Source organism: Tamandua tetradactyla, chromosome 3 (assembly GCF_023851605.1).
Source record: "Tamandua tetradactyla isolate mTamTet1 chromosome 3, mTamTet1.pri, whole genome shotgun sequence".
Classification (NCBI taxonomy): domain Eukaryota; kingdom Metazoa; phylum Chordata; class Mammalia; order Pilosa; family Myrmecophagidae; genus Tamandua; species Tamandua tetradactyla.
This window is the reverse complement of record NC_135329.1, coordinates 146,448,134-146,471,364: the sequence shown is the minus strand read 5'-3', so window position 1 is coordinate 146,471,364 and position 23,231 is coordinate 146,448,134. Positions and strand designations below refer to the sequence as shown.

Here is a 23,231-nt window from a genome sequence, read left to right as displayed (position 1 = left end):
TTTGAGTGGGTCTTGATTAGTTTCTGAAGTCCTATAAAAGAGGAAACATTTTGGAGAATGAGAGACTCAGAGAGAGCAGAGAATGCTGCAGCACCATGAAGCAGAGAGTCCACCAGCCAGCGACCTTTGGAGATGAAGAAGGAAAACGCCTCCCGGGGAGCTTCATGAAACAGGAAGCCAGGAGACCAAGCTAGCAGATGACACTGTATTCGCCATGTGCCTGTCCAGCCGAGAGAGAAGCCCTGACTGTGTTCGCCATGTGCCTTCTCACTTGAGAGAGAAACCCTGAACTTCATCAGCCTTCTTGAACCAAGGTATCTTTCCCTAGATGCCTTTGATTGGACATTTCTTTAGACTTGTTTTAATCGGGACATTTTCTAGGCCTTAGAACTGTAAACTTGCAACTTATTAAATTCCCCTTGTTAAAAGCCATTCTGTTTCTGGTATATTGCATTCCAGCAGCTAGCAAACTAGAACAGTAGCAAACAGAAGTTGAAGTTTTAAAATATGGATGATATCAAGATTGTCAATTTCAATAGGTATAATAAAGGTGTTAGGGTTTTATTTTTAAGAATTAGTCCATGTTTGTTAGTGATTCCTACCAAAGTGATAGCTAAAATCTTGTTTTAAATACTCTATCAAAAAGAAAGAAGGAAAGAAAATTGAGGGTAATTGATGGAACACTAATGGCAGAATATTGGTAATTGTTAAAGCTGTATATTGAGTACATGGTGTTCATTGCACTATTATCTCTAGGTTTTAAATATCCCATAGGTTGATGTTAAATTAAAATACACAACGGGCAGAAAAAAAATAGATCACCACTGTAAAAGCAAGCATAACTATATTCACTTTAGGAATAGCAATTTAGTTTCAGCAAATAGCACATCCTATAAGTTAATATAACATGTTAAATTTGGATGAGGAAAGAGAAAGGCCTGTCTAATTCAGCCTTCTTACTTGACCTGCAACTCAGCGTCCTTTCTCCTTCTACTTAATACCATGGAAGTGCAGAAAATAATGCATTGTTTGAAAGGAACGATGAACTTTGAGTGGAAGATGCCTCTGATCTAGGAAAGAACAAATAGACCTAGTGCCAGCAGCAAAACACAAGTGTCTTTGCCTTCATTATGAATCTTCCTCTTCTACCATTTGTGTCATTCACCCTGAAACTGCTTTTCTCTAGATGTGAAGTTAGTTGTATAGCTAGAACTTTTGACCTCATATATTATTCTTGGATTAAAGTACTGATTTTGCTATGGAACATTTAAAATTCTCTCAGAGTTTGGTTTGTGTTACAATTCCACAATTTTAGGTTTTTTATTTCTAGATCCTCTAAGGTACTGGAGGCTAAAAGAAATACCAGTATAATGATTCAGCACTCATACTCATTTGTTAAACCTGACCTTCTCTGTATAACTCCATCACCTGTGATCTTTCTCCCACTCTTTAGGAGTATTTGGGCATGCCCATTCTAACTTTTTCATATTGGAAGGGGCTGTCAATAATATGAGATTGGGATGGAACTAGTTGATTTCTGGAAGTGCAGGCCCCTCTTCATTTTAGGACTTATCTGGTCCAGGAACCCATCTGGAGGTTGTAGATTTCTGGAAAGTTATCCCAGTGCATGGAAACTTTATAGAATCTTATATAATGCCCTAAGTATTCTTCAGGATTGGCAGAAATGGTTTTGGTTGGCATAATGTTTTTCTGGTAGAAAATAGTCCAAGTCTAATTGATTTATAACTAAAGACCATAGTCAAAACCAGTATTCTGATACTTACCCATGTCACAGCAAAAAAAAATTGCAAAATTAATGAATGTTGAAAGCAGTTTATTTAATGGACTTGCTTTTCTGAGTTGAAATATTGGTTTTCAGACTGTTGGAGCTTAACCCAGCCTGGCTGAAATGATGTAGAAAGGAGCCCTCCAACTCTACATTTTAGAACAAATATCCTTTCCTGAATTCCCTAGAATCATTCTGCCATAGAAATCTAAGGGCCAGCCAAACATTCCTGGAGCCTAACTCCTACTGTATGTTAAATTATTAAGGCACCATATATAAAAGTAGTTATTTTTATGTAGTTATAGCATTTGAACTGATCTGTTATATCAGCTAAATTTTTAAGTTCTCAAAGGTGGAGTCATTTCTGTCAGTTTAACTCTACATAGCCACTGTCAAAATAACATGAACGTATAAAGATATCTTGCTAAATATATCTTAATTAAACCTGACTTGTCATATCTTCTAACCCCAGAGTTTTTATGATAAAAGAAAAAGATTTAAGTACAAAAATATGTGGATAAGACTGGATTTTGAAATATGTTACCACTAAGAACATTTTTTTAATTATCAAAAATATAAAATATTCATAAAAGTTTTACCAGCCACAGGTAAAATAATAGTTATTACTATTTATTGAGTATTATTTGTCAGGTACTTTACTAAGCACTGTATTTATAGTCTTAGTATCTGGAAATGTACATTAAGCTTATGTACTACACAGTTCAGTTGGGGTTGTAGAGTAATATAAAACCTAGAAGAGTAATAGTTGTTTCATAGTCTGTATAATCCCTGCAGACTGGGGAAAGGGGGATCATTTTCTTGAAGTAGGTGAAAGTATTGTAATGCACATATAAAGGGTTTGTTTTCTAAAACATCTTACTAAAATTACCCATCTTTAATGAAAACCAATGCAATCAGTAACCTCTGATCATAATGGTCAAGCTCTTTAGCCTTTTATTATAGTGGTCTTTATCCTAATTCTTAATATGTTTGCTTTCTGAATTCATGTCATCTAATAAAATTGTTGACAAAGATATATAGTTTTGACATTTCAGGAGAGAAATTTTCTACTTTATGAAATTGTGTTCCTACATGTAAAATTTAATAAGAACATTCTGTAGTTCTGTTTAAAGCTATTAATTGTATTAGCACTTTCACACTGTTTAATGGCAACCAGTATTTATATTTAAAATTCAAATATTTCTTAAAATTTTATCAATATTAGCTGAAAATTTGGATAATTAAGGGATTATTTTAAATATCTTGTACAGAAGGAAAAATTTTAAATCCTGTATTTTAAAATAAAGTATTATTATCACAGTGAAATTTAAAGATGCTTGGTTTGTTTTCAACTAAATAAGTTATACTTTTTCAATAAATTAAAGCATCACATTATTAATAACTCCCCTATGCTGTAATGATAGACAACTTGTTCCTCTCATCTCCCTAATACCTAAAATCAACTCTGAGTTGTTTTTGGTAACATGAATAGAATGGTAAAGCCCAGAGAGTCCAATAAATGTTATTAACCTACACATGAACTTTTCTCATCAAACTTTTTACCAGTTTTGCTTTTGATAAGTGAACTTCTTTGAGCTTCTTTCCATGTAGGTTGCCTTTTTCTTTCTGTATAGGTTGGTGAACGTACAAATAAGTTCTAAAAAACCAATAAAGCATTGAAAAGAAAAAGAAATAGAAGACATAGTTAATCAAACTAGAGAATTGGTTTCTGTTTGTGTTTCTGTATTTGCCCATTCTCCCTTATGAGGTCCTGTGGGCAGAACCTGTCTTATTCCTCCCTGTGTTTCAGATATATAACCCAGTGTAGTTCATTTAAGCCAGTATAGATGATTTAGGCCATAATCTCTTAAATAGCTACCAGGAGATGTGGTCATTAGTTTGCTACCTGCAGAGAAAAACAAAACAAAACTGGAATATACACAAGAAGGAGGAGTCTCTCCTACCTTGCCATAAACTTTGTAATGTTTGAGGAAAGGAGTCAGACCTTAATTTTTTTTTTTTTAGTTTACCCATGTTTATTCCATATGGACCAAAAAGAAACTTGCTTTTCAGTTTGGGATTTTACCAAAATAGAATCAGCATCTTGTGAGAAAATGTAACACACATACACATCTACAGCCAGTCTAAAAGGCATCTTAAAATTGTTTGTCACTAGCAAACTAATAACTATAAAGTTCAAAATCTGGGTGTATATATAAGTGAGATCAGCTGTAGAACTTGATGGTTATCCATGAGATTTGTGCCTGTGTTTTATTAATAATTAGTAACCACATGGAAATGTATTTATTAGTAGTACTTGATAAATAAGGACATATATATGTTGAAGTATCTCTTCTAAACTGAACTCTTACTGAGATTGTAACTAAAGTTTAATTGTAGTTTTTATTATTTTCCTTTATTTTATTCAAAAACTGCCAACCAGACAATATCTAAATGCATCTTTTTCAATATGACAAAGTTACATAAGAGAATCCCCTTGCAGGTAAAGAAAAATGCAATTATTTTCTATTCTGAATCTCCAGGCTGCTGTTTTAGAAAATCATATCTGATTATTTGCTCAGCAGAAGATTATTGAGTTGATTTAACTGCAGTTTTACTTAACAAAGCTTCAACTGCATTCCTACTGTGGAGTCCAAAAAAGGTAGAGAGATATAAATGATATATTAAAACTGTGATTTTTGTGAACAGGGCCATCGATGCACCCCTCGGAGCTAATAGCGGAGATGAGAAACAGTGGGTTTGCACTGAAACGAAATGTACTGGGGAGAAACTTGACCGCAAATGATCCATCACAGGTAATGATCTTTTTATCAGTAAGCTGAAAATATCTATAAATCTAAATGTGATTGCTTGTGAATTGCTACTTAATGTTTTCCAATATGCATATCCATAGGAAAGAAAGAGCACAAAAAATGCCTAGAACTTTTTTGGGTTTACTTCTTTTATTATTTTAACCTAGATGATATATTTTTATAAACCTATATTTTAATACATGAAACTGCTCTGGGTTTATATCAATAAATATCTAACTGAATTGGTGGTAGGATTATTTTTTTTTTTCCTTTTTACTAACTTACCCTTAAGGTGATACTGAATAGAACCAATGGAAAGGAATGTATAAAAACAAATCCCAAGAGTTTATAGAAAATATTTTAAACATGTTTATCTTGATTTATTAAACCTAGATCCAGAAAATTGTTGTCTTTGAAGGACTTTAGATACCCTAATGCAACCCATTTATTTAATGAGGTAACTTAGCCCAGAGAAGTTATTTCCCAAGGTCACATGGCTATTTAGAGACAGCTGAGTCCAAAATTCAGATTCCCCCACTGATATAAACGTATGCTACTCTGAAAAGAGGCACATTTCTTTTCCAGCATTGTTAGGGATTGTTCATAAAACCTATATTAGCATATATTTGGTCATATACTATTGAAATTATAAATAAAAGTTTGAATGTTTTTGACCTTGTTAGGTTCATGATCTTTGTGGTTTAATATTTCATTAAATCAAAATAAAATCTTTTAATCTACCATACCTTAGAGCACCTAGAAATAAAAACCTAAAATTGTGGAATAGTAACCTATATCAAACTCTGAAATCTGTTCCACAACTAATTGTTGCAGTGCACTTTGAAAATTACTACTTTTTTTTTTTTGGTATATATGTTATTTTTCATAAGAAAGAGAAGGAAGAGTATAATAGAGAAGGTAAGATTTAACACATAAATATGACTGTTGAATCAATATATTGATATTTCTTTTGGTCTCCAGTGTCTTGGAGCAGCTAGAAGAAAAAATGAAAAATTGTAGAACATAACCCATACCAAACTTTAAAATTTTTGCTAAAATGTACTTGGAAATTTATTGGGGTTTTTGTGTGTGTGTATATATATGTTATTTTGCACCATAAAAAAAACATCAAATGTGAAAAAGTAAAAATGATGAAAATAAAAAATATATCTAAACAAGCAAAAATTTAACATGATTCAACCTTTAAGGGATAGAGTGTGAATGCCGTGCTGTAAACCTTTTCTGTTTCCCTACCCTTCTCTTCCTGATAAAGTTTCCTAAGGCTAGCGAAGCAGTCATCTCAACTTCTTAATGCATTTTAATCCACCTTGGCAGGTAGATTACAAATTTTTTTGAAAAATTTTCTCCCACTACCCAATCCAAAATATCATATGGACATTCAAAAATACTATGTCCCTAATTCAAAAATTTATCTGTAAATGTTTTCTTTCCTATCTGATAACTAAGTAGTCTTGAAATCTAGCGATTAATGATGTCTTTGTTGACTCAGGAATATGTTGCAAGTGAGGGTGAAGAAGATCCAGAAGTTGAATTTTTAAAGTCACTAACAACCAAACAAAAACAGAAGCTTCTCAGGTAATTGAATTGTATATACTTAATGGAATCAACTACATTTTTTCTGCCTGTTTCATCTAATACCATATTCAACTCTCATTGAGCTCATGAAGATACTTAATATTTGCACACAGTTTGTTCTTAGAATATATTTTTGGCCACATACTATTCTTTTCCCATTTTGTTAAATTTTTCTGAGGAATTCTGAAAGAATGCTTAAAGTATCTTAAAATATTAATTTTGTTAAACAGACTACCTCTGGAATAAGAAAGTCCAAGAAATGTCTGCTGAGTCCAATAGAGGGAGCTCATGTTGTTTTCAGTATGTAGAATTTTCAGAATGGCTGGGTGTTACTTTCCTTTCCCTTTAAAGAGCCAGAACCTAGCTAGTGAAGATATTTGTATTTCAGAGTTACTCAGATGTTTCATATAAACAAGTTACCCCTCTGAGAACTTGAAGTACTCTTTAGAAATTAGGACTGTCTTGTTAATAAAATTGTACTAATTGTTTATAAAACTAAAGAAATTGTTGGAATGTACTACTATGAGATTATTTTACTTGATATAACCAAAAAAGGTATCAAAAATGTTTAAGTGTAAATTTTTATTTAGAATTTCTGGAGTATCTGCTTTTGAAATTTTGTTAATGTAATTTTGATTAATATTTCCATATTTAAAAATAATACATGTATAAGATTAATTTTTCTTCTGATTATAGCTATATATTTGAGTTTCCAGCAGATCCAACTGTTACAAACCTTTCACAGGTTTTCTGTAGCTCAGGATACTTTATCTAAAGTATTATATAATTTCAAATTTTGATGTAGTAAGAATGTTTTTTGAAAATAGTCTTTACTCTGGGAAAAGTCTTATCAGAGAATTGGCTTACAGCATTTAATTTTTTATTAAAACTTAATATATAGATGATGAATAATTTAAAAGGAAGAAAATTATTTGTTATTTAATTAAGTAAATGTGTTTATGTCTGGATACCACTTTTAATAAAATTAAAGAAATATGTTTTCTGTTGACAATTTTATAGTCGTTAATGAAGGACTGTTTTTCACACTATTAGATCTTTCCCGATTACAGGAAATTGGATCGACTCGAGAAGAAAAAAAAGAAAAAGAAAAAAGACAGAAAAAAGAAAAAGCTTCAGAAGAACACAAGTAAACATAAAAAACATAAAAATAAATCCTCCACCTCCTCTTCGTCCTCTTCTTCCAGTGAGACTTCAGCAAGCAGCAGTGAGAGTGAAAGTGACAATAAAGAAACAAAATTACAAAAGAAGAAAAGAAAGAAAAATAAGTGTTCAAGAAATAGCAGTGATTCTGAAGAGAAGGACAAGTCTAAAAAGAGAAAATTTTGTGAAGAACTTTGTAGCAGTCACAGTAACAAGGTAAAAGCCAGGGAACAGCCTGGGCATTTAAAACAAGAGAGTTCTAGGAAAAATAGCAAATGGAGCTATTCTGTTTCTTACAGAAAGTCCGGAAGTTGTCATCATAGTCCAGAGAAGAGAGGATCTGAAAGAAATGAGAGGAACAGCAGAAGCCAAAGCAGAGATGAGAAGAGTAGGAGAAGCCGAAGTCAAAGCCAAAGTCGTGGTAGTTACAGGCAAAGGGAGATTAGAAAATGGCCACAGCAAAGCCCCAGTGAAGAGCAGAACAGAAGAAATGACAAGAAAAACCATGGCACAGATACATATAGAAGAGAAAACAGAGAACTCAGGAGATAATGTACTAAAGTGACACAAAAAGAATAAAGTAGAAGCAGGGAGAGGAGATACTATATGACAGTTACCTGGGAATGAAAATATCTCCACTTTCTTATTGAGTACTTTCAGCAAGGGCTAAGTTATGAATCATTATCTTTCTAATGAAAAAGTTCTATTTTAATTTCTCATCTCTGTAAACTGTCACTTCAAGTACAAGACTTCTTGAGAACCTTAAGAATTAATTTTGCAAATATTTGTAAGTAATCTATTTTTGGACTGTAGAACTATTTTCTGTTGGTAAATGTTTCTTGTGTTCTATACTAGACAAAAATGCCATATAACTCTGTGACATTTTCTTTGTTCTGAAATATCATTAAAAGGATTACAATTCATTGCTTGAGTTTATATTTTTTTTCAGTTCGGGTTTGTTAGTACTTTAAGACATTTGCTTGAAGCCAAGTATAATCTTTGTTGAAATTCAGTACTGTGAATTAAATGAAAACAACTTTAGATGTTTTGTTCTACAGAGTATGCTGTTACATTTAGGTGATGCTAGTTTTCTGTTGCTGCCATGACAGAATACCTCAAACTTAATAACTCAAAACAACACAAATTTATTATCTTAAAGTGTGGAGGTCAAAAATCTGAAATGGGTCTCAGCTAAAATCAAGGTGTCAATAGAGCTACATTTCTCTAGCTTCCAGAGATCACCCACATTCCATGGCTCCTGCCCCCTCCATCTTCAAAGCCAAAAAACACCCATCAAATCATTCTCGTTCCTCCTTACTCTGACATTCTGACCTTCTTACCTTCTTCCTCCCTCTTCCACTTTTAAGGACTCTTGTATTTACATGGGCTCACCTGAATAATACAGGATAATCTCTCCATTACAAGGTTAACTGATTAGCAACCTTCATTCCCCTCTGCCATGCAATGTAACATATCCTCAGGTTCCAGAGATTAAAATATGGGGGACCATTATTTTGCTTACCACAGATGGCCTTTTTTTTGGGGGGGGGGGGGGGGGGTGCATGGTCCAGGATTTGAAACCGTCTCCTGTATGGAAGGCTAGTATTCTACCACTGAACCACCAGGCCACAGATGGCCTTTTAACTACTGCATACAACTATTAAGATTATACTTCTAAAGGTTAAACATTTATATTAATGTGACATATAGAACAAGGAAAACTAAATGTATTTCATGAATTTAGATATATAAGGCATATTTAAGTATAGCTGCAAACTTTTCACTTGTATTTTAAAGGATGTAATAAAGGAAATTATAGGAAAAATTCTGTAGTACAAATTAACAAGTAACATGCAATTCCAAAACATATGTCCTTTGCCTCATGGACACAAGTATTTTTTTAAACCTAGGTTCCACATTTTTTAAATGTCATATTCAATACAATACAAATATTGATTAGTTTAGATGGCTTTGAGGGTTACAAATCACAATTTCATAAGTTCTATAAGAAAGTAAAAGTTTAAAAGAGGAATTAAAATCATTCTGTTTAGTCTGACATGTATGTCTTAGTCTTGTCTATTCACACAACGCAAATGTCCCCTGATTTAGAAGAAGCTAATAAAGGCATAAGCAATTCTTTGATTATTTAGATTTTTTTAAGAGAATTGGGGGGAGGGGAAGAAAGGAACTTGAATTCTTTCCACAGTATTCCTTTACTTTTTCACTTGAAAAAACAAAAAGCACGTTTTTGAAGTTGATAAAGACTGCTAATTTACAGAGTTCATCAGTGTTGGGATAATTATTTTCCAGCTATGCCTTTTTAGACTTTATAATGTCAAAACCTATGCAGTATTACTACCTTCAAGGGTTTCAGAACCAATACGATGTTCATGACAAGAAATGTGCAAATGCATACTACACTGAGAACGAATTAAAGAAATACATGCTTTCTCATACTTTTTTCATTTGACTTTCACAAAAATGTGATCTACTTTTAACTTTTTAAGTTGCCTTTAAGAATTTAAATAATCTAATTTTCCTTCATTGTTCAGTGCTACCAAAAGCCCAGTATCCTTACACATTCAATTGTGAGAAAGTTTCCCGTGTAAGTAAGGAGGATATTGTTTTACTGTTTGTCTCTCAGCCTTAGTCTAGGTGCTAGACAGCCAAAGGTCAAAGAAGGGCTGGGATCATTTTCATTCTAATTTTGCAAACTTAAAAAGTAAGGGAAGTATTTTTACACACAGTCATGACATGGTAACAGTTTTAAAGAGGCTTGCCTTACTTGTTCTAATATCCTAATATATATACATTATATATATATATATATATAGGCATATTCAAATATAGGCCAAAGAACTTGAAAGCAATTTTATTTATAAAAATTTTAGAAAGACATCTAATTCTTTTGTTTTCAAAGCGTAAGGTTGAAACCAAAGAAATTAAATTGATAATAAAAATGAATTCTTATTGTATGTAGAGATTCCCTTAAATGCTGAACACCCAAGAAGAATGCTTCAGGTCTAACAAGTCTAAGACACAAGAACCAAAACCACAGTTGTCAACAATGACGTTTTTTAGAAAATCACGGGAAAAGTCTAGTGATATTTATCATCCTTACCGTTAATGAAGAAGTTATTTTAAGGAAATCCAGGTATGCCTCATCACATTTCTTATTCGTTAGTGGGCCTGGAACTGCCACCAGGAGGGAAAGGAGACCCATTTTCTGACTTTTTTCCCCCTTTTTTTCCTTGCCCATTTGACGTAATATAACAGTTGCAAATGAATTCCTATAGGAGGTGCTGTCGATTTACAAATGGCCAGGATAGAGCATGTTGCTAGGTTAGGCTTTGGTTATTTATCTGAATGTTTTTGTGCTGTTAGCCATAATCACATTAAATAAATATGCCAAAATTGGCAAGCATTGCTGCAGCACAGTTCGGTGTACCTTGCAATGTGAAATGCAGATCTTGTTTTGAATCGTATGATTGTATCTGAAGAGAGCTTTTTATTTGAAAGGCGTGGAAAAGACCTTTCTTGCTGTTCTTCCATGAGACCACCTGCTGGCAAGGAATCAGATGCAGTCCTGGCTGCTGGTTGCAACACAGTTTTAATCACTGAATGCTTATATGCTTAGCATTAAGGCTTAAAAACTTCAAAGTCCATCTAAGCCATTCCACTCTCTACCTAATGACCACTGGGTCAAGGCGCTGGCAGAGGCTGCTCAGTAAGGCAGCATACCCGGATCTCTATGCTCTGTCCTTAAGACCGTGGAGAAAGTTACATTTTCGCTGTAGTAGCCTAAGGATATTAACAGGTAATCTTATTTAGGTTTTCTGGAAAGACAACCTTTGCTATAGTTAACACTTCTTAAAAGAGAAATGCATGCAGTAGCGCAGGCCTTGGGAGTGCTGTTCAGATTGAAGAGAAATGGTTTTTTTAAGTTGTGAGGAACGAATAAGACCGAGGGAAATGGGATGGCAACGGAGAAGTCTCCTGACTGAGAATCCTAAAATATGGTTTCTGCTGACAGAAAAGGAAGCAGATACTCCTAACTACCTTCCCCTTTCTCCTCCTTTCACTCCGCACTTGACACTACGTCTAGAATGTAACAGTAATAATGAAGTGAAGCGTGGGTATAAACGCGAGCTCTTGCTTGAAAGAAAAAATCCACACCTCGGACCAAACCGCCTTACACCAAGGCGGTTACACCAAGTAATCTTACTCTAGGTTAGAAAAAGCCAGTCCCTCGAGCTCGAAGAGCTTCCCAAGGGGGTGGGCAGGAAGTGGAAGTCTTAGGGCCCCGATGCACCAGAGCTGAGCTTCCAAGGACTGTGCCCTGGACTATGCCAAAGGAAGCCAGAGGTAGGGCGCAGGAGGGTATGGGACTGAATCCAAGGCTGGGGTCGCCTTTCCCATCCACAGAGGCGAAGCTACCTCTGGGCACCCTGGTCCTTTTCCTTCTGAACGCGCGTCTGGCAACCTTTTGAACACACCTCAAACCCAAACGGAGAGGCTGAGAATTAGGAGACCCAAACCCCTCAAGGTGCGCCTCCCGCGCGAGGAGGCTGCTTTACCAACTCAAATGGTAAAACGGGAAAAGGGCCGCCTTAGGTCGCCGCGCCAGGTTTTCTCCCAGCGGCCCTAATACACAACGAAGAAATTCCTGGGTCACTCGGCGTGGCCGCCGGCCGCACGGGCTAAGCCAGGGGGACCTGCACTCACTTGCCGACCAGTTTGCTCCAGAGCTGGTCTCGGCCTCCTGCGGGTTTCCCCTCCGCGGGTCTGGAGAGCGGATTCGCCTTCAGTAGTTAGAAAGAGAGGATTTCTCTTGCCGCTCGGGCTCCACAGGTGAAGAGGGCACTTTATTAAACCGGGGCTAATCTCTCCCTCCTGGGAAAAAAATGAAAATTCCGCTCTCACCAGCAATCTAGAAGCGGAAAACGGACTGGAGGAGCACATCTTATCACTTGAATTTCTTTGCCATATTAATCATTCAGAAATGGTTAGATGCTTGCAAAAACAATGCAAAATTCCCCAGTAAGAATGTTCCAAAGGAAGTGAGTGCAAGGGTCTTGGAAAACCTAAAAGCGCTTTGATGCTTTACTCTCCCGGGTCCGAGAAGTGGTCCTAGAGGAATGTGTCCTCAAGGACATTTTTAAAGCTTCGCCTTAACTGAAGCTGCAAATACACTGTATGTATTTATATCAATAATATATGGGTAAGGCATGTCTGTATGTATTTACCTTATACATATTTCTATAAACTGTAGCGTCTGAAAAGGGTGGGGGGTAAATAACACCGAACAGTTAAAATTATGGAGAAGAGATAATAACTGATTACTAATTTGAAAGTAAATAAACAGGTGACTTTTTCAGATCAAATTCCTCCTTGGATCGTTACAATAAATATCTCTGAAGGAAGCTCTCTATTTATGTTGTCATTGATTAATTCTTCACTACCTCATTTGATTTCGATTTAGAACGATTTGATTCTAATTTAATTAGCATGTAATTTGGATGTACATAATTACTGTAATTATGACATTCAGGTAAGGCAGCTTTAGGCTGAAAGGCAATTTCAAATTTTCTAGCAACCTACTTTGTACTGGGAAATGGACAAGGACTTTGCGCCCTGCTATCCAAGTAGTAATTAGCACATCTTTGAAATAGGCAGTGCGGCGAGGTTTGTATTAAAACAGCAAATACAAGCCCAGCCGAGTTACCGCTGCAAAGGTGGCTGCGGGTTTCCGGAAATGAGCGGCATTTCCTCGGCGCGAATTCCGCGAGCCCAGCGCCCCGTGCCTCCGCCAGGCTCTAACTGTTGCGGGCTACCGAGCCTCCGCCGCCTTAGGCGCGGGCATTGGAGGTTGTAGCTTTTCAAATTAAGATAAAATAAATGCGAGGGTGGGGGGGGAGAAGGAGGGCTGGCACAGCTGGGGTGAGAAGTCACTGCCCGACGCCTGAGGACGGGAGGGGGGTGCGGTAGTGGACTAGGAAGGGGCGGAAGGGAGGCGGCGGGGGGGGGGGCGATTCACAGAAAGAAGGGAAAGTTGGCCAACTCCCCCATCAGTTATCAGATTTTAGATCTGAATTTCACAGGAAAAAGGTGGGTACTACAGGAATCGGTTTGCGCCGGGAGAGAGTGCGGACTCTTCGGGAGGGCCTGGGGCTATAGGGGCTTCGAACTTCTCCCCGCCCTCCGGGCCCTGCGCGGCGCGCCCCGCCCAGCCCCGACAGCCCCGCGGCCCCGGGTGCCCGACTCGGAAGGTGACGGCCGCCCGCAGGAAGCTGTCGAGACAGGAGGCCGGTGCCACCGTGTCCGGGCCCAGGCTGTCATCTCGCTTCCCTTCCCCTCGTAGGGGGTCTGGAGATAAGCGACGGTCTCGTCGTCTGGGTTTGATCAGCTTCGCCCGGGCCAATCCCGGATCGTCCACGCGGGCTTCGCCGGCCCGGAGCCCGCGGATCCAAGGCTGCTGAGGGCAGAGCGCGGAGGTCTGTGCCACGGCCAGGTCCCCATCCCGGGGTCCACGTCGCCGCCGACTGCGTTCAGCGTTCTCAGTTCTGAGTTGGTAGACCCTGAGGTTGACTAGGAGAGGATGTTAAATGCGACCATTCTAAGGCTAGTGCCAAGCGGGACATTATTTTTTTTTGTTTCATTTGAATTTTCAGTTAGCACGTTTCAGAAACAACTCCCTTCTCTGGGAGCAGTAACACCTGCCATTACTAAGCAGTGCCCCTGAATAGTGGAATTCATCCACCCCTGGGATACCAAATTTCGGTTTTCTTTGCTTGATTCCTTGGGTGGCTGCTGTTCGCGGCAAACGCGGGCCTCTGGGGCGGACAGCAGCCAAACAGGCAGACCGTGCTCGGAGCTCCCGGCTGCGAGCTCTAGATGGCGCCAGCGAGCCGCACTCGCCAACTTCCTCGTAAGGGAATCAAGAGCGACTGTCAAACATAAAAGCAAATCAGAGTTTTCAGTTTTTTTAATGTGTTAAGAATGTTATTCCTTAAGAAAATTTGTAGCTAAATTATTCTCACTTAAAATAAACACTTAGTATACCAATTACACAAATGGGCGGGATTTATGTGAGATTTACTTCATCTGCATTTTTGTAGTGGGATAGAGCCTTGGTGAATACAGATAATAGATGCAAATAAGATTAGAGTTAAAATAAATAAAGTTTCCGTCTGAATAAAAAGAAATTCAATTTTATGCGATTTATAAAGATTTGGCGGAATGTCCAGACACGCCATTCAGGTGCACAGTCTAATCTCGTCAAAATGATGTTTCCCTCCTTGAGTAAAGGAAATCTTTCTCTTTCCTTTTTTCCTCAAGAGGTAGGATCCAGCTCACTCCTAGGGAAAAGTAGTAGCGTCAGAAAGGGAAATTCTTTTTCTGACGCGAGAGGGTGTGGATTGGGGCCGGGTGAGCGTGAGGCCCAGGAAAACTTGGTCTTCGCTTCTCTATTGCTGAAGAAGCTACTGAACATGAAACCCTGCGGGAAACCGGATGAAACGAAAAGGCATTTCCTCTCACCCGGGTCCGGTTGGGACTCGGGGCCCTCGCCTGTGTCCTGGGGCCCCGGGCCGCGGCCTCCCGCCCCACATCAGCCTCCAGACCACTGCTCTCGCCTTCGCCGGAAGCCCAGGCTCCGGCTCTTCCCTGGCGCCAGAGCCAGAGCGACCCAGAGTGCGGGAGCCCCGGGGTGACCCTGGGGAGGCGCCGCCCCACCTCAGGTCAGGACCGAACTCGTCTTCTCGCTCGTGGCTCTCTCCTCCCACACTGTCCAATTTGCTCTGCTCGGGTCGCCATTCGCTGGGGTCAAGATTTCCCCGCGCCCCCAGGGATCCCTAGGACTAGGGACCGGATAAGGGGGCGGGGGTCTGTTTTCTCCTGTTGGTGTTGGGAGTGGGCGGAGGCCCCAATCCCTCTTGGACTCAGGTTCTGCTCGCTCTGGTCTCCCGGCTGGAATCTCGGGCCTAGGCGGCCGCCCACGGTTCCAAGAGTCGCAGTGATAGACGTCCGCTGACCCGCGGGGCAGAGGCAGCGCGCAGAGGCCTTGATCACTGGACTGCGGAGGGAGCCGCGCGGCGATCGGGACCTGCACCGCCAGGCCCTTTGATCTGCCTTTATTATCAAGGAGAAACAAAGCGGCCTGGACCCAACGCCCTGTCGCGCTCATCCTCAGGAAACCCCACCACACCCTCACCTCGGAGTCACCAATGCTCAGCCCCCAAACGCGCAGGACACTCTCTTGGCGGCCATCGCCTCGGCCCAAGCCCCCAAAGTGAACGCACCCCTGCCAGCTTCTTCGGAAAAGCAAATCTGAACCAGAAGACGCGGAGCTGGGAGGGGAGACCGGTCCCCGGTTATGAACAATTTGAGGGAGGAAGAGAAAACGGCCAAAGAAAAGCTAGAGGAAGAACAGGGCAGCGGAGACTGTGGGGTCCTAGAGAAGGATTGGGGAGAGGCCATCGAACCTCACTCTGAAAACTCCCCGCTGGGAATCTTCGCCTATGTGTTTTATCGCCACTTTGCTACTTGCCTTTTTAGTGCAGAGTTTGCGGGAAAGCATTTTGTTGATTGTTAATAACAATAATTTGTTTTTTTCTCCCTAAAAATCAAAACCATTCAAGTTCTCAAGACAGCAGTAATCAAAAATGAAAAAATTCCATTGGGGCCGACTTCGCTTGAATTTCCTATTGTGTAGGAAACCTTTTAGAAATATTTTTATTCTGTAAATATGTACTTTATTTTCTAAATTAACTTTTTTTTCGAATTGCGAAATTACCTCATTTACCAATTTTCTTCTGGTTGCTCCCTCTCTTTCCCCTCTTTTAAACTGGAGCTGTTAAGTTGGTGGTCAGAAGACAAAGAGAGTGAAAATAATTTTCATTTCAATAATTGCCTTCTGGTCAATTTAACTGTGCCTTATTTTGAAAGAGACTGTCTAAATGAGATTCCTGTCCCAAATGTGTTCCCAGGCCTGATCCCAGCCTTTAATTATTCCTGAGTTTTTTTCTTCAGAATAAGACGCCGCACTGAGTAATCACAAAGAAGTCAGAGAGCATCCTTGAACCTTTTCAGAAGCAGCGCCACTGATATTCAAATAACCTGCGAGGGCCATTTGACGGCGCAGGGACCTAGGCATTTCCAATTCACTATTTGCATAGATCAGGCGTCTTTGAAAAGGAAAGGAGCAGTTGTCTTCCATAACATTAAAAAGCCTAGTTATCAAATCAAGTGCTTAGTTTGGGAGCTTTTAAAACGTTTACATTTTATCTCAGGTTGCCCTTTACCGTTTGACATGCAAATTTGGTGCAGTTAATTTAGACAATTAAAAAGATCTTCAAGGGAGCTTTGCCACGGAGAATATTTGGAGTTTTCCCCTTGGACCAGCTAAGATAAAGTTAGCCAGAACAAATGATGTCTAGGAGATTAATTAGATATTTGATAAGACATGAATCCCTAATAAGGGAATACAAGGCACAGGGGGCTGCTGTGTGCTCTAAGTCAAAATTAATAACATTTAACAAGATTTTCATTTAGGCATGAAATGTCTTTTCCGGGGTATTGACTCTAGCGATTTATTCCCCTGAGTCGCCTCCGAACCTATAGAGGGCCTTGAGAGCTAAAAGACTTCTTTTAAAAAAGCTTTTCCCCTCCACCGGTTGTTTTTAAAGCGCTTTTTAAAAAAACAAACAAACCTACCGGCGTTTTCTCTGACCTCTGTTTGTTTCCTCCGCGAAGTGTAAGCTCTCCCCTGTTAAATCTGCCAAGCTTTTGTTAGGCGCTCCTTAGTTTTAAAATGTCACCTCGAGAGCTCTCCCACCAAGTAATACAATACTACACATTCTTATAACCCAATTTAATTTATGCCGTTAATATACAAATAAATAATTTTAACTTCTCAAAACATGTATTATGGCTTTCATAGCCCACATAAACCTTACATTACCTATAACTAACATTAAGGGAATTGTTCTCCCAACAAAAAAGTCGACCCACATAAGGGTTATGGGGGAGGGGGGTGGACCAGATAAAAAAAAAAAGAGGTGTATTGTTCAGAGTTCTTTAATAATACCAAATGAAAATATGATGTCAAGATTTTTTTCATACAGATAAACGCATTTAATTTCTTTAGATGACCTTAACTTAACGTGTTTGGGAGTGAAATGATAAACTCAACATTTTAAATATCTTTTACATATATACTGACTTTCACAAAGTGCATCAGAAAATTAAAAAAAAAAAACCTCCCTGAATTTCAGGAATTCACCAAAAAAACTCTATTCGAATGAACATTTACAAGAAAATAAAAGAGAACACAATCTTTCGAACCCTATTTATACAGATGTTGTGAAATACAGAGAAACTGTCGCTAGACTTCCAGTTTAATTTCTCACCTTAAGCCTTTTTTGATTCTTCCTTTTTTTAGGAAAAAATGTCTCAGTGTAAATAGATATCAAGCAGGACTTGGAGCATTTTATATATAATATAATCCACACAAAGGGTCTGTTTTTGTAGGTCTCATTTGTTTTCAAATGTTCTGACAGTCCTTTGCTGGGTGGTGGTTGTTTTGTTGAGAAAGGGAAAGAGAAGGTGGCAGAAAGGAGTAGAAGATGGGGGAGGAGGGAGTGTTTCTGTGTATTGCTTTTCGCTCGAGAAGTTTGTGCGAGTAGTGTATCTACGTGTGTGCGCGCGCGAGTGTGTGCGTGCTTGTGTTTGTGGGTCTTCGGTGTGTGTCTGTGTCTATGTGTGCACTTTTAAAAAGTGATGTCTGCGTCGGAGGATGGTTCGCTTTTGTTCCTGGACCACGCGTTCGATTCTCATCTGGGCGCCGACAGCAGAGGGGAGCTACTGGCGCCGCCAGCGAGCAGCGGCCCTAGAGCCCTGTGCGGCTCTACTTTGCGCCCAGCCCGGGCGGGGGGCGTCGCTGGAGCCCCCGCCCGCCCGAACCCCGCTCGCTCGGCCTCCGAACCTCTCGCTCGCCTTCGCTCTCGCTCTCTCTCGGTGTCTTTACTCGCTCGCTCGCTCAGTCGTGCCTCTCGCCCGGCCTCTAAGAGTCGTTGGGGCCTGACGCGGCTTCCTTGCCTCCCGCGGTCGCCGCCGCAGCCGCTGCCGCCGCCGCCGCCGCCGCCGCCGCCGCTGCGGCCGCTGCAGCCCGGGCAGCACTGACGCCGGAGTCGTGCAGGATGAGGTCTGGGGATTCGGAGCGGGGCGTCTCCAGGTTGCTGGCGTCCGTGTCACTGTCGCTACCCTTTTTGCCCCCGCCGCCCCCGTTGTGCGTCTTAATGTGTTTGCTCAGGTGGTCGCTGCGCATGAAGCGCTTGTTACACACCGGACAAGCAAAGCGCTTCTCTCCTGTGTGAGTCCGCAGGTGCCGCTGCAGCTCGTCCGAGCGCGTGAAGCGCTTGCCGCAGAAGAGCCAATTGCACACGAAGGGCCGCTCGCCCGTGTGCCAGCGCAGGTGCGCCTTCAGGTGCGACGTCTTGCCGTACACCTTGCCGCAGCCCGGGATGTGGCAGCTGTGCAGGCCCTTGCGCCGCAGACTCGCCCCGGCCGGGCCCAGCCGCTCCGCCTCCTGGCAGTTGGGGCAGTCGCAGGTGGCGCGACCCGAGTAGCGGCGGGCTGAGCGCGCGGAGCTCCCCCCGGCGGCGGCGGCCGCGGCGCCCGAAATCATGGCGCTGGCGGCGGCAGCAGCCACCGCGGCGCTCGAGTCCGAGTAAGAGGGCAGTACGGGCTTGAAGCCGTCCTGGGCCAGCAGGTGCTGGCTGGTGGAGAGCAGGTGCGAGGCGGCGGCGGCCGAGGAACCGAGGCCCGTGGAGCTGAAGGCCGAATGCGTAAGCGAGCTGAAGTCGGGGTTGTAGGTGCCGAGCTGTGAGTGCAGCGAGGCCTGGGGGGCGCCCGAGTGCAGCGAGCTCTGGAGCCCCCCAGCGGGGTTCTGCACCTCCAGCCACGAGCCGGGGCTACTGTGCACGTCCCACCACGACGACGCCGCGCCGTTGGTCACCTCGCCCGCCGCCAGCGTCGAGTGGAAGCCCGACTTATACCACGACTCGTAGGGGTGCGCCATGCCCACGCGCGGGTACAGACCGTCGGCTGCCGTCGTGTGCACCTTGGAAATGAAGGCCGACTGGCCGCCCGCCTCTTGCGGGGACACCCCGGCCGCCGCCGCCGCGGCCGCCGCTGAGTTGGAAAAGAGACCGCCGTAGTCGCTGCTGAAGGCGGACGACGTGGGCGACGTGGAGGCCAAGCAGAAGGCGCTGTTGGCAGCGCCGGAGCCGCCCGCCAGGCCGCCAGAACCGCGGCTGCCGGTGGCCACCGCGAAGCCGGAGAGGCTGGAGCCGAGGTTACAACTGGATGAGGAGCGCTTCCAGGGGTGGAAGCCGCCCTTGGCGAAGGCGCTCGAGTCTGGCAGTGTTGTCAGAGGGCTTGTGTTGCCGATCTTGTTGCAGGTCGCCGCCAGCATGGCCAACGGAGTCGTTCCGAAGCGTGGCTCTTCCTAGAGTGGGTGGGGTAGGGGAGGGAGCAAAGAGGCGGAGGGCAAGAGGAAGTGGGGGGAAGACACAAAGTGCACGCGTGAGCAGCCTTGTCCCCGCGGGACTGGTCCAGGGGACCGTGGCTCCCCGGCACGCGCCTCCTCCCCACGCTCCGCCGAGGACGCGCCGCGCCACGCGCGGGGCAGAAACGATCACAAGGACAAGGGTCCAGGCCCTGAAAAGTTGTTTTTCAGTGGGGCTACAAATCAAAGATGCCTTCGTATCCCCCGCCTCAGTCGCTGCAACCCAGCCCAGAACCGACCTCGGGTGGTCCTTTCAACTCGATTTGTAAGCCCAAATCGCCCTTCAGGGTGAAGCACGAAGATAAACACATCGACAATAAATACCGAGTGAGGACGGAGGCCAACGAAACGGCCCAGAGGGGTTCACTCAGAGCACTGAGTTTTACAACTCCTAAAGGTGGCTACGACTTAGCCTTTTTTCTTTTATGATAGAAAATATTTTTTACAAGAGAACACTTGTAACACAAGAGAACACTTATTATGAAAACAATTATCTGAGGAGAAGCGACCCAGCGATGGACTTGAAAGTCGGGTCAACTGGGCAGCCGCGGAAATGTAAACATTTGTTGACGTGTCTATACGGACTTCAAAACGATTAAGACTGTTTTCTAGAAAAACCACTGTCGCGTAATTGCAACAATTCCCGAAAGAATGGAGGAGTGCGGCTAAATCACGAGAAGGGGACCTCTAGGTTCTCTTTAAAACCCTATGAAAATGGACCTTTCTTGCAAAGGATCTCCAGGGTTCCGGTAACTTGTAAAGAATCTACCCTGGGAATGTGGGAAGGGATAAAAGAAGCCAAAGCTGCGGTCCGGTACCAACAGTTTCTCCGGAGCCGTGGACTGGGAGAAGCCGTAACGAAAAATAACTCCGGTTAAAACGCGCAAATGCATTTCCTCGCTTCGTACTTACCCCAAGTATAGACGTGGCCATAGCAGGTCCCTGGGCTGCGTGGTGGGGCCGGGAGCGGGGCTGAGCCTGGCGGCTGCTGGGAAAAACTCCTCGCGTCCCGCGCGGCTCCCGGGTCCCAGCGCTCGCGCGGAGCGGACTCCGGGCTCCCGCCGGCTAAACTCAGCCTAAGTGCTAGGAGCACCCGCTTTGAAGTGCCGCTGGCTGCGCCTCTCGCCCAATGAGGGCGCAGGCAGAACAGAAGGGAGCTGCCCTTCAGCCAATCAGACGCGCCGAGGGACCCGAGCTCGGGCTCCCGAAGCGTGCCAGTCAAGGCGGCTGGGAAGGGGAAGTGGGGGTGGCCGGGCTGGGGACCGAAAAAATTGCAGTGCAATTAAAAATATATACACATTCACATACCCTAAGCCAGGTTTAAGTATCGTTGAGACCGAGACACAAACCTCTCCTCGAACCACTCCGATATTCTAGAGTAAGTTAGAGCTGACTGCCCTATTCCATTCCCCACTTGTGGGGAAGGAGGCAGGAGGTGAGGGACGCCTCAAAGGAGGCCTTACCATCAGGGCCCATTTACGAAGACGGAAATGTCAACGCTTACTTCGTGTGTCTGGGCTCTGGCCTTCGGGAACTTAACTCCAGCTAGAACTAGGTCGCGCGCGCGTGAATTTATCATTGTCGTTTGTCTTCTATTCAATTCCTTATTCCCACTGGATTCTGTTTTACTCACCGCTGAATCATACTGAGAAGGGAGTGAGTGGGGACAGCTCCTCTGAGGGAAGAGAAATAGGCCTCGCCGTACTGTCGACACCCATAGACTTGTTGAGAGGGCCTGGAGCCTGCTGCATCCCGCCATTTCCCCCCAGAGGTCTAAGTGACTTCCTAATTGTCGCTCTGGCCTCTGACCTAGGGAGTAATACAAGTGCCACTCACACCAGAACATTCTAGTGGTAATTGAGGGGCACCCTTTGTACCATTTCGCCAGCGCCTAGATACCAGGTTAACCCAGTTGTCAAATATGACTAAACAGTGGGAAGTGTTGATTATCTGCCGGGTTTCGCTGGGGGCTGGCGAGGGGGTGGGAGGCATCAGCCCATACAACACGCTGCACGAAGCCGCTTATTTTCACACTGTAACAACTTTGGAAACAGAGACCGGCGCGAGCCGAGTCCGCCCCCACCACCACCCCCGCTGAAGCTGCAGCTTGCTCGGCTGTTTGTTTAACCGGGTGATGATTTGCATGTCACGTTTCAGACTGGAGCCGAGTTTTCTCGCCCCATTTCCAACCCTCCACCACCCCAGACCACCTGGGCCTAGAAGCTGCCCTGTAGGTCAAAAGCGCCCTGTTAAGAAGTGGGTTCCCTCCTATAGCCCTGCTCTCGCTGACTTGCCGAAGACCCCCTTCCGAACATCCACCCGCAAATACGGAGGGCGAGGCCACACCTGGGTAGTTCCACATTTTGCAGTCTGCAAACATCCCAAAGGACTATTCAGTCCTCACTAGACCTTCCCGGGGTGAAAAGAAGTGCCCTCAGGCAGAACACGCACGTCCTTGAGTCCCTCTGCAAACCCTGATCTGTTTTTGTTTTTCTCCTTCCTGGGTCCCGTTTTCTCATTCCTTTCCTGGACAGCCTTTTGAAGCAGAAATACAGTGCCCTCGGGCAGACCTGGACACTGGCTTTTAAATGTATTCACGATTCCCCTCCAAGCACACATCCCGCCTTTTTGCCCACGTACACTTTAATTTATTAACCACCATTCCCAATACTCGGGTGCAAAAGACGAATTGCTGCAGGGGGAGAGCCTCAGTAGGAGGACAGCAAGTAAAGAAGACATAGAGCTGTGCTCCGAGTGTTTCCTCTCCTCTGTGGCAAGATCTGTTAGCCCAAAAGTGAGACCACCGTGGCGCTTCTCTCCGCCCCAAGATGGAGCCTGCGTGCCTTCTGGGTGCATCCCGTGGATGGGGAGGGCTGTGTGGGTCGCTTTCCTTTCTTTTCGTTAGAATACTTTTGCTCAGAATGTGCTTTTCCCCCCTTCTTTTCTTTTCTTTTTAAGGTGGCGAAAGCAACAAGGAAATTTAAGAGAAAGAGAAAGAGGAGAGAAGCAGAGACAGCGAGAAGACAGCGCGACTATAACGAAGCGCTAAGCCCTGGGGAACTGTTGTGCAAACCCAGGAGATAGTGTGAGAAGTCCCCGGGATCTGGAGTGCAGGGTTAAGGGGGAAACCAGGCAGCCCGGAAGAGTCGGAGAGCCTGGCAGGGGGATCCGGGAGCTGTTCCCAACAGGTGACTTCTGCCCTTGAAGAGGAGACTTGCTCGGCTTCCTGTAGTCCTCGCGTCGATTTACTAATAGAGGGATTGTTAAGTGGCAGCGAGGCGTTTCCGACTCAGCCGGTTGCAGCCCC

At 43.2% G+C, this 23,231-nt stretch overlaps 2 protein-coding genes across 2 annotated transcripts in view; one reads left to right on the top strand and one right to left on the bottom strand.

Annotated features, from left to right (window-relative positions):
* Window positions 1-8,279, top strand: part of CIRSR (corepressor of RBPJ and splicing regulator) — a 41,920-nt gene extending 33,641 nt beyond the window's left edge. The window contains exons 8-10 of the mRNA XM_077154189.1: window positions 4,496-4,602; window positions 6,110-6,195; window positions 7,266-8,279. Coding sequence (XP_077010304.1) covers window positions 4,496-4,602; window positions 6,110-6,195; window positions 7,266-7,908 — 836 coding nt within the window. The 3' untranslated portion in view covers window positions 7,909-8,279. The remainder of the gene's footprint in view (window positions 1-4,495; window positions 4,603-6,109; window positions 6,196-7,265) is intronic.
* Window positions 8,280-18,418: 10,139 nt separating this feature from the next.
* Window positions 18,419-20,857, bottom strand: SP9 (Sp9 transcription factor). The gene is made up of 2 exons (XM_077151960.1): window positions 20,837-20,857; window positions 18,419-19,864 (listed from the first exon to the last, which is right to left on the bottom strand). The coding sequence occupies exons 1-2, from the start codon at window positions 20,855-20,857 to the stop codon at window positions 18,419-18,421; spliced, it is 1,467 nt and encodes a 488-aa protein (XP_077008075.1).
* Window positions 20,858-23,231: the final 2,374 nt, after the last annotated feature.